Below are 12,077 nucleotides of genomic sequence, written 5' to 3' on the forward strand. Positions count from 1 at the left end.
CCTATTGTGGTGCCTGCGGCCACTAGCGACTTGGAGGACTCCAAGTTGTTGGACGTTGTCAGAGCCTTAAAAATATACATTGCAAGGACGGCTGGAGTCAGAAAATCTGACTCGCTGTTTATATTGTATGCACCCAACAAGTTGGGCGCACCTGCTTCTAAGCAGTCGATTGCTCGTTGGATTTGTAACACAATTCAACTTGCACATTCTGTGGCAGGCCTGCCACAGCCTAAAACTGTAAAAGCCCACTCCACAAGGAAGGTGGGCTCATCTTGGGCGGCTGCCCGAGGGGTCTCGGCATTACAACTCTGCCGAGCAGCTACGTGGTCGGGGGAGAACACGTTTGTAAAATTTTACAAATTTGATACCCTGGCAAAGGAGGACCTGGAGTTCTCTCATTCGGTGCTGCAGAGTCATCCGCACTCTCCCGCCCGTTTGGGAGCTTTGGTATAATCCCCATGGTCCTTTCAGGAACCCCAGCATCCACTTAGGACGATAGAGAAAATAAGAATTTACTTACCGATAATTCTATTTCTCGGAGTCCGTAGTGGATGCTGGGCGCCCATCCCAAGTGCGGTTTATCTGCAATACTTGTACATAGTTATTGTTAACTAATTCGGGTTATTGTTAAGGAGCCATCTTTAAGAGGCCCTTTCTGTTGTCATACTGTTAACTGGGTTTAGATCACAAGTTGTACGGTGTGATTGGTGTGGCTGGTATGAGTCTTACCCGGGATTCAAAATGCCTCCCTTATTGTGTATGCTCGTCCGGGCACAGTACCTAACTGGAGTCTGGAGGAGGGTCATAGGGGGAGGAGCCAGTGCACACCACCTGACCTAGTAAAGCTTTACTTTTTTGTGCCCTGTCTCCTGCGGAGCCGCTATCCCCCATGGTCCTTTCAGGAACCCCAGCATCCACTACGGACTCCGAGAAATAGAATTATCGGTAAGTAAATTCTTATTATCATTTATTCAATATTAAATGCATCTTTCCTGAGCCTTCTCAAGGGCATTCATTAAGAATACAGGTTGACTTCTTCTGCTTAAGAGTTGACACATTCAATATATTAGTTGGTACTTGTGTGTAAATTATTATTATAGGCAGTACAAATAGGTTACAATGTACCAATATCTCTATGTAGTTATGTTACGTGCACCCTTAATTTAAGTAAGACTCTCTGTAGTCATGTAGGATAATTATATCAGGAGACCTGCCATTCCTATAGTGAGAGTGAATATTTACCTCACACTTCAATATCGATATTATGAATGTGCAGCAGTATACCGTGCTACAATACCCCTCTTAAAGGTGACACCTCCTATATTAACAGACTAAATATATCTGATTTGGATAGGGCTAGTTGTGTCCCCTGTCAGTTATAGAGGGCCAGCTGGTTATTGATAGTAAGTTATATAATGGTGGTTTATATTCCCACCACACAAGATGTATCAATGTTGAATTAGATAGGTTAATTGTTAAATAAACAGTGCGGGCTCTGAGGTATTTGTTATAGTATCAATATACCTACTACATAAATTGATATTGCTGCACTTTATTCATTGGCATTGATTAAATTGTATCGTATGTGTTTCCACATGCCTTTTAAATTATAGATGACCAAACAGTTATAATTGGAACCTTGCTGGCTTAATTATTCCTTCTAAAGACAAAAATATGCTGTATTGTATGTGCTGATAATTTTCAAACAGCACAGATTTGGGGGATGTTTCTTATAATGTTTCTGTATCTGCTGCACAGATTGAAACTGTAGTGTTTATTCTATTGGCATTGGTTAGATTGTATCATACATATCTCCTCCTGACTAACAGTTTCTATATCTGCTGCACAGATTGAAACTGTAACGTTTGTACTATTGGCATTGGTTAAATTGTATCATGCATGTCTCCTCCTGACTCACAGGTGGCTTAAAGAGTCAGCTGTGAAACACTGTAGCCTTTCTATTTGTATAAGCCACAACACTGTCAATTACTGCTTTCTCACTGACATCGATAGACTGACTGTGTCTGCTAGCTTAGCACCATTTATCCATCTGCCTGCTATTCAGTGCTGTGGATACCATTGGAATCTAACTAATCACATAATCAGAACTGGTTATACATTGAATTGATTTATGAGCAAGGACATAAACTGACACGCGGACACACGCTGCCCACACGCGTGTTCCGCCGTTACTCTGACAGCTTCGTCAGCCCTGACGAAGCTGTCAGAGTAACGGCGGAACACGCGTGTGGGCAGCGTGTGTCCGCGTGTCAGTTTATGTCCTTGCTCATAAATCAATTCAATGTATAACCAGTTCTGATTATGTGATTAATTAGATTCCAATGGTATCCACAGCATTGAATAGCAGGCAGATGGATAAATGGTGCTAAGCTAGCAGACACAGTCAGTCTATCGATGTCAGTGAGAAAGCAGTAATTGACAGTGTTGTGGCTTATACAAATAGAAAGGCTACAGTGTTTCACAGCTGACTCTTTAAGCCACCTGTGAGTCAGGAGGAGACATGCATGATACAATTTAACCAATGCCAATAGTACAAACGTTACAGTTTCAATCTGTGCAGCAGATATAGAAACTGTTAGTCAGGAGGAGATATGTATGATACAATCTAACCAATGCCAATAGAATAAACACTACAGTTTCAATCTGTGCAGCAGATACAGAAACATTATAAGAAACATCCCCCAAATCTGTGCTGTTTGAAAATTATCAGCACATACAATACAGCATATTTTTGTCTTTAGAAGGAATAATTAAGCCAGCAAGGTTCCAATTATAACTGTTTGGTCATCTATAATTTAAAAGGCATGTGGAAACACATACGATACAATTTAATCAATGCCAATGAATAAAGTGCAGCAATATCAATTTATGTAGTAGGTATATTGATACTATAACAAATACCTCAGAGCCCGCACTGTTTATTTAACAATTAACCTATCTAATTCAACATTGATACATCTTGTGTGGTGGGAATATAAACCACCATTATATAACTTACTATCAATAACCAGCTGGCCCTCTATAACTGACAGGGGACACAACTAGCCCTATCCAAATCAGATATATTTAGTCTGTTAATATAGGAGGTGTCACCTTTAAGAGGGGTATTGTAGCACGGTATACTGCTGCACATTCATAATATCGATATTGAAGTGTGAGGTAAATATTCACTCTCACTATAGGAATGGCATGTCTCCTGATATAATTATCCTACATGACTACAGAGAGTCTTACTTAAATTAAGGGTGCACGTAACATAACTACATAGAGATATTGGTACATTGTAACCTATTTGTACTGCCTATAATAATAATTTACACACAAGTACCAACTAATATATTGAATGTGTCAACTCTTAAGCAGAAGAAGTCAACCTGTATTCTTAATGAATGCCCTTGAGAAGGCTCAGGAAAGATGCATTTAATATTGAATAAATGATATATACATAAATGATAAATGATAGTCCATCCTCACAAAGCTGCATATCAGTATATAAAAGTATACAGACTGAGTGTGACCCACTTAAGTGTGATTAAAAGCACTTTATTGGAAGTGGGGAATAAGATAGACCATCAAGCCTAGAATATAAGATGTACACAGTGTGAATATTATAGACACCATTGGAATCATAGTGTCAGCTACAATTATAAACATAGGAGTGGGACACTCCAGACATTATAAATACTGATAAATAGTCATATGAATATATGAAGACCAATTGCTGACAACGATCATCAGACTGAGTAAAAATTGTGAGCAATATCACATAACTGGATAGAATAACAGACACGCGGATACATATTTTAATCTTTAATCACATTTATTATTTCATTGCACTTGTGGTATATGTTGTATATGTCTTGATTTTAACCTCTATGTTTCGTCTATACTCGTAGTATGTGTGTTAGTTATTGTCACACTATTTTAATTTGACACAAATAAAAGTTAAATCTTAGCAATTTTTCAGAAAGTTGTGACAATCAAGTCACCCTTCTCCTTGTGCATCGACAAATACAGTCCTTTTTTCTTTTTCTTCTGCTGACTAACCTTAGCTGTAGTCGATAGCACCCCCACAAACAATAGTGATTACTTGAATATAATAGGGGTTATTTTGGAGCTGTATACAGTTCCAAGTTTGATATAATACAATTGTGTGTGTGTGCAGATACAATCCCACTTTGCCTTTTAGAATCAGCATCACCTGTCCACTGCCGAGTCCATAATACTCTCCTGGCAGAAATGGACATTGCATTAATTCTAGATGCCAGCCGGCAAATGTCCCTCTGTGCATCTCTCATATATAAGACTACGTCTTTAATATGCTCTATAGTTAGCAAAATAGTATCCCTGTCAAGGGAATCAATGTTATCTGACAGGGAATCAGACCATGCTGCTGCAGCACTACACATCCATGCTGAAGCAATAGCAGGTCTCGGTATAGTACCTGAGTGTGTATACACAGACTTCAGGATAGCCTCCTGCTTTCTATCTGCAGGCTCCTTTAAGGCGGCCGTATCCTAAGACAGCAGTGCCACCTTTTTTGCTAAGCGTGTGAGCGCCTTGCCCACCCTAGGGGATGTCTCCCAGCGTAACCTATCCTTTGGCGGGAAAGGGTACGCCATTAGTAACCGCTTAGAAATCACTAGTTTCTTATCTGGGGAACACCACGCTTCTTCACACAATTCATTTAACTCATCAGATGGGGGAAAAGTCACTGGCTGCTTTTTCTCCCCAAACATAATACCCTTTTTTGTGGCAACCGGGTTAATGTCAGAAATGTGCAACACATTTTTCATTGCCGTAATCGTACATCGGATGGCCCTTGTGGATTGTACATTTGTCTCATCCTCGTCGACACTGGAGTCAGACTCCGTGTCGACATCTGTGTCTGCCATCTGAGGTAGCGGGCGTTTTTGAGCCCCTGATGGCCTCTGAGACGCCTGGGCAGGCGCGGGCTGAGATGCCGGCTGTCCCAATGCTGTTACGTCATCGAACCTTTTATGCAAGGAGTTGACACTGTCGGTTAATACCTTCCACATATCCATCCACTCTGGTGTCGGCCCCGCAGGGGGGCGACATCACACTTATCGGCTCCTGCTCCGCCTCCACGTAAGCGTCCTCATCAAACATGTCGACACAGCCGTACCGACACACCGCACACACACACACAGGAAATGCTCTGACTGAGGACAGGACCCCACAAAGTCCTTTGGGGAGACAGAGAGAGAGTATGCCAGCACACAGCACAGCGCTATATAACCAGGGATTTACACTAAAGTGAGTGATTTTTCCCTATAGCAGCTTATTATACACAGTTTGCGCCTAAATTTAGTGCCCCCCTCTCTTTTTTACCCTTGAAGCCTGGAAACTGCAGGGGAGAGCCTGGGGAGCTGCCTTCCAGCGGAGCTGTGAAGAGAAAATGGCGCTGGTGTGCTGAGGAAGATAGCCCCGCCCCTTTCTCGGCGGACTTCTCCCGCTTTTTTATATGCTTTATGGCGGGGGATTATGCACATATACAGTTTATTAGCTGTATTATGTGCTATTTAGCCAAGTAAGGTACTCTAATTGCTGCCCAGGGCGCCCCCCAGCGCCCTGCACCCATCAGTGACCGGAGTGTGTGGTGTGCAGAGGGAGCAATGGCGCACAGCTGCAGTGCTGTGCGCTACCTTAATGAAGACCGGAGTCTTCAGCCGCCGATTTTCAACTTCTCTTCAGTTCTTCTGGCTCTGCAAGGGGGACGGCGGCGCGGCTCCGGGACCGGATGACCGAGGACTGGGCCTGTGTTCGATCCCTCTGGAGCTAATGGTGTCCAGTAGCCTAAGAAGCCCAAGCTAGCTGCAAGCAGGTAGGTTCGCTTCTCTCCCCTCAGTCCCACGTAGCAGTGAGTCTGTTGCCAGCAGATCTCACTGAAAATAAAAAACCTAACAAATACTTTCTTTCTAGGAAGCTCAGGAGAGCCCCTAGAGTGCATCCAGCTCTGGCCGGGCACAGATTCTAACTGAGGTCTGGAGGAGGGGCATAGAGGGAGGAGCCAGTGCACACCAGATGTAGTACCTAATCTTTCTTTAAAGAGTGCCCAGTCTCCTGCGGAGCCCATCTATTCCCCCATGGTCCTTACGGAGTACCCAGCATCCACTAGGACGTCAGAGAAATGGAGTAAAAGACACTATAAACCAAGCTTTAATTTAAAAAAAAAAAAAATTGTCTGCCGGCCGTGCTCTGACCTAATGTTTGTACATTTTCACTATGGGGGATATCCTATGAGCCCCGATAAGCTGGCATGATCTGCGGCTTATCAGGGTTTTTGCTCCTGATAGCCCCTCGGTGCAGCGCTGACCTTCAGCCCCCCGGTCATGTGACCGGGGGAAGAGAAGGGATGCGGGTCACTGTGCTGCTCCGGCTTGCCCGCCAGGTTGTCCAGCGCTGAGAGTCGACTCCAGGGCTGCGGCACCCTTACTGCAGTCCCAGCCTGCTGCTGCGGTGGGCATGGGACACTGACGGGCCGCCACAGTTATCAGGGATTTTGTTTCACATGCTTTTTGCAGGTAAAACAAAATTCTTACGAAAACAGACCGGTTTCACTGAACTATTATTTTTTTTCGGTAGGAAAGCTGTTTTTTTTTTTTACGGGCAATCCTAATTAGATAACCTGTAAAAAAAAAAAAAAAAAAAAATTGGTGAAACATCGGAAAAGAGTGAAAAACAGAGATATATTTTTTGCACCTAGTGTTTTATCTTCTGCAATAGGATACCAACCTATGTGTACTTTCAAAAAACACTCAAACACACAGTAGGTCAAGCAAGGGCATTCTTTCTGAACTGGACATGAGATTTGGGATGTGTGAATGCTCCATATTATACGCAAGGCAGAAAATTACACCACAGACCTTTCTATAGAAGCAAGGTATATACAAAATCATAGAAAATGGACCTCCTAGAACTTAAATAAAAATACTTATTTGCCACAGACTCATGAGCATTCGACCTGCTCTTCCAGCTTTGACTATTTGCTGAATCAAATCTGAGGTGAGAATGGACCGGGGGCTGATACTTGCCACCAGAAAGGAATCCAATGCCAAGACCAACAAGATAATCTCAGGCCATCTAGACCAGCGGTTAAAACAAATACCATAGATATAGGGTCTTGTAGTTAGACCATGAAACTGCATCTAATACAGTAATATAGAAAATAATGGAATTGCACTTAATTTGACTGCACTCTTCACATTATTGGTAATTTTTTAGGAAACCGTCTCCTTAAGTGATTGACTTCTTTGCTCTATACCTTCTATCTGCCTTATAGCAGAATGACAGCATTCACAGACTGCTGTTTAACATCACTTTTTTTTATAGTATTTAGCCCACAAGCACATAGGGTCTAATTCAGACCAGATCGCAGCAGCAAAATCTTTCTCTAGTGGGCAAAACCATGTGCAGTGCAGGTGGGGTAGATATAAGATGTGCAGAGAGAGTTGCAGTAGATTTGGCAGCATGAGGGCACATCTGGCACTGTGGGGCACATCTGGCACTGTGGGGCACATCTGGCACTGTAGGGCATATCTGGCAGCATGAGGGCATATCTGGCACTTTGGGGCATATCTGGCACATCTGGCACTGTGGGGCATATCTAGTAGCATGATGGCGTATCTGGCACTGTGGGTCATATCTGGCAGCATGAGGGCATATCTGGCAGCATGAGGGCATATCTGGCACATCTGGCACTGTGCGGCATATCTGGCAGCATGAGGGCATATCTGGCAGCATGAGGGCACATCTTGCACTGTGGGGCATATCTGGCAGCATGAGGGCACATCTGGCACTGTGGGGCATATCTGGCAGCATGAGGGCACATCTGGCACTGTGGGGGCATATCTGGCACTGTGGGGGCATATCTGGCAGTATGAGGGCATATCTGGCACTGATGGCTTTGTACGTCTAGAGCTGCATTTCCCACCCTAGGCTTATACTCGAGTCAATACGTTTTCCCAGGTTTTTGTGGTAAAATGAGGTGCCTCAGCTTATATTCGGATCAACTTATACCCGAGTATATACGGTATATATATATTTATTTACATGTTCACCACTAATATATTTCATCCTCACACTGCAGCTGTTGGTTACTAGAATCAAGGCGGCATACACAAATGCTCAGATGTCAAGGGATAATGAAATGAAAGACACCCTTATTCTTACAACAGGCGACATTGGACGGTGAGTTAAATGGACATGTCTATTACCTGAGTTACTAAATGAAGAAAGCAGTCATGTAGACCCAGTAATGTCACAGAGCATACTAAACCAGTGGTTCAAGTGGTTCTAGATGTGATGAATGGTGAAAGTAAGATAATTGTCAGACCTGTTACTCAAGGGGGAACCAATCCCTGTAAATATGTGTTGTCTAGAAATGCCTTGTAAGACACACTGATCATACTGATTGGAAGTAATTTTCTAAAATGTGTCATTTCCAGTGCGGCTAAGGGAGATTTGGTGCCATTTGCACTACTACACCTGCTACATTGTCTTCTGTCCAAGTCAACATCTGTAGCTGGAGCTTCCTACACAGAAATCCGATCACTGGCAGAGGCAAAGTCTATACGTTTACAGGACTTCTTTAGCCAATATAAAAAGCCTATATGCAAGGTGAGAGTGAGTGCATATTGCTTTGCCTTTTATCCAGGGAAAGGTCTGTTCTGTATTTCACTTTTAAAGACAAGTCTTACTTTCGTTTAAAAGATGCTACTGTCATTTATACTGAGCGTATTTAGATATTTGTATGTTGTCATCTGTTGTCTCTGAAACATTTGTAAACCTGACGTATACTTGTTTTTCTCCCATCTAGTTTCTAGTGGAATCGCTGCACATGAGCCAGCAGACTCTTCTCGCCAGCACCCCAGGGCACAGTAGTGAACTGCAGAAGCAAGAGGCAGCACATCACAGGGAAGCAGCCCTGGACATCCTGTCTGAGATAGCCAACGTGTTTGACTTCCCTGACCTCAACCGGTTTTTAACAGTAAGCACGTTCTTTTTTTGTTTATGCCTTTGTGGTCTGACTAACCAGCAAATTGTATGTAATACTGAAATAATACTTGTACATTGATGTTTCTTTTAAATAGAAGACCTTGCAACTTCTGCTTCCATATCTTGCGGCCAAAGCAAGCCCAGCAGCTTCTGCTCTGATCAGAACCATTGCCAAACAGCTCAATGCAAACCGCAGGGAGATCCTTATCAATAACTTCAAGTACATCTTCTCTCACCTAGTCTGTTCCTGCACCAAGGATGAGCTGGAGAAGTCACTTCACTACCTAAAGGTGAGGGCACTTCTGCTGTGGGTAATTTACTTTCAGCAATATGAGAGGGAAGGTATCTCTCTGGTGTAAGCTCCATCCAGCTAAATGCAAGGCACTCTAAGAATAGAACTCTACTTGAGATGCAACCTAACCTATTCCATTACAGTCTGGGGCAGTTTAACCTCAGATCCAGGGTGCTATGAGGCTCTGTCAAGTATTCACTGCTTTTCCCTTTTCTCTTTCATCCATCTGGGGGACGCTGCGCACTTAGTGATGGGGTTAGAGTATGTGGGTAAGGAGTTTGGCACAGAACCTATAGAAAACTAACTCCTCCCCCTCTAGCCCCTCCCATCTCCAGCCTGACCATCAAGTACATCAGTTTTAGTTTTGTGCCTGTGGAGTACAGACACAGTTTTTTGGCCTATAGGATCCGTCTATGCCTCTGTAGGCCAAAAACATGGCCGATGCCATATCTGATTTGCGTCAGTCCAAATCGGGTACTGATTCCAGTCAGACTCCCGTGGGCGTAAATATGGGCAAGTGTCTCTCTGATTTTCTAAACTGATTTGTGCGGAGACTGAACTGCAGACTTTCCTTGACGCAATTCCTATGCCTACTTTGACTCAGGAGGCACTTTCTTGACTCTCCACTCTCGACTGATGAAATAGAGACGGCCATAAAGGCCTTTCCGGGAGGGCAAGGCGCCAGGGTTGGATGGCATCCCACTAGAGTTATACAAAAAACATTGTGATTTTTATGTGCCCAGACTGTTAACACTTTTTCTCTGACGTCCTAGTGGATGCTGGGAACTCCGTAAGGACCATGGGGAATAGCGGCTCCGCAGGAGACTGGGCACAAAAGTAAAAGCTTTGGGACTACCTGGTGTGCACTGGCTCCTCCCCCTATGACCCTCCTCCAAGCCTCAGTTAGATTTTTGTGCCCGAACGAGAAGGGTGCATACTAGGTGGCTCTCCTGAGCTGCTTAGAGTAAAAGTTTAAATTAGGTTTTTTATTTTCAGTGAGTCCTGCTGGCAACAGGCTCACTGCACCGAGGGACTAAGGGGAGAAGAAGCGAACTCACCTGCGTGCAGAGTCGATTGGGCTTCTTAGGCTACTGGACATTAGCTCCAGAGGGACGATCACAGGCCCAGCCATGGATGGGTCCCAGAGCCGCGCCGCCGGCCCCCTTACAGAGCCAGAAGACAGAAGAGGTCCGGAAAATCGGCGGCAGAAGACGTCCTGTCTTCAATAAGGTAGCGCACAGCACCGCAGCTGTGCGCCATTGCTCTCAGCACACTTCACACTCCGGTCACTGAGGGTGCAGGGCGCTGGGGGGGGCGCCCTGAGACGCAATAAAAACACCTTAGATGGCTAAAAATACATCACGTATAGCTCCTGGGCTATATGGATGCATTTAACCCCTGCCAGTTTTTCCTTAAAAAAGCGGGAGAAAGGCCGCCGAGAAGGGGGCGGAGCCTATCTCCTCAGCACACAAGCGCCATTTTTCCCTCACAGCTCCGTTGGAGGGAAGCTCCCTGGCTCTCCCCTGCAGTCCTGCACTACAGAAACAGGGTAAAACAAGAGAGGGGGGGCACTAATTTGGCAGATTAATAAATACAGCAGCTATATAAGGGAAAAACACTTATATAAGGTTATCCCTGTATATATATAGCACTCTGGTGTGTGCTGGCAAACTCTCCCTCTGTCTCCCCAAAGGGCTAGTGGGGTCCTGTCCTCTATCAGAGCATTCCCTGTGTGTGTGCTGTGTGTCGGTACGTTGTGTCGACATGTATGAGGAGGAAAATGGTATGGAGGCGGAGCAATTGCCTGTAATAGTGATGTCACCCCCTAGGGAGTCGACACCTGACTGGATGGTCTTATGGAAGGAATTACGTGATAGCGTCAGCACTTTACAAAAGACTGTTGACGACATGAGACAGCCGGAAAAACAGTTAATACCTGTCCAGGCGTCTCAAACACCGTCAGGGGCTCTAAAGCGCCCGTTACTTCAGATGGTCGACACAGACCCAGACACGGACACTGACTCCAGTGTCGACGGTGAGGAAACAAACGTATTTTCCAGTAGGGCCACACGTTACATGATCACGGCAATGAAGGAGGTTTTGAACATTTCTGATACTACAAGTACCACAAAAAAGGGTATTATGTGGGGTGTGAAAAAACTACCCGTAGTTTTTCCTGAATCAGATGAATTAAATGAGGTGTGTGATGAAGCGTGGGTTTCCCCCGATAAAAAACTGCTAATTTCTAAAAAATTATTGGCATTATACCCTTTCCCGCCAGAGGTTAGGGCGCGTTGGGAAACACCCCCTAGGGTAGATAAGGCGCTCACACGCTTATCAAAACAAGTGGCGTTACCGTCTCCTGATACGGCCGCCCTCAAAGAGCCAGCTGATAGGAAGCTGGTGTTATACTGCGACCAGCGATCGCCTCAGCCTGGATGTGCAGTGCGGGGCTGGCTTGGTCGGATTCCCTGACTGAAAATATTGATACCCTGGACAGGGACAGTATATTATTGACTATAGAGCATTTAAAGGATGCATTTCTATATATGCGAGATGCACAGAGGGATATTTGCACTCTGGCATCAAGAGTAAGTGCGCTGTCCATTTCTGCCAGAAGAGGGTTATGGACGCGACAGTGGTCAGGTGATGCGGATTCCAAACGGCATATGGAAGTATTGCCGTATAAAGGGGAGGAGTTATTTGGGGTCGGTCTATCGGACCTGGTGGCCACGGCAACGGCTGG

The 12,077-nt window shown here is 44.6% G+C and overlaps 1 protein-coding gene across 2 annotated transcripts in view; it reads left to right on the plus strand.

Annotated features, from left to right (window-relative positions):
• The window catches only part of ATR (ATR serine/threonine kinase), a 449,883-nt gene that overhangs the window by 190,806 nt on the left and 247,000 nt on the right, over window positions 1-12,077 (plus strand). For both annotated transcript variants that reach the window (XM_063915996.1, XM_063915997.1), the window contains exons 12-15: window positions 8,132-8,232; window positions 8,490-8,661; window positions 8,861-9,031; window positions 9,135-9,329. In XM_063915996.1, coding sequence (XP_063772066.1) covers window positions 8,132-8,232; window positions 8,490-8,661; window positions 8,861-9,031; window positions 9,135-9,329 — 639 coding nt within the window. The remainder of the gene's footprint in view (window positions 1-8,131; window positions 8,233-8,489; window positions 8,662-8,860; window positions 9,032-9,134; window positions 9,330-12,077) is intronic.

Source organism: Pseudophryne corroboree, chromosome 4 (assembly GCF_028390025.1).
Source record: "Pseudophryne corroboree isolate aPseCor3 chromosome 4, aPseCor3.hap2, whole genome shotgun sequence".
Taxonomy (NCBI): domain Eukaryota; kingdom Metazoa; phylum Chordata; class Amphibia; order Anura; family Myobatrachidae; genus Pseudophryne; species Pseudophryne corroboree.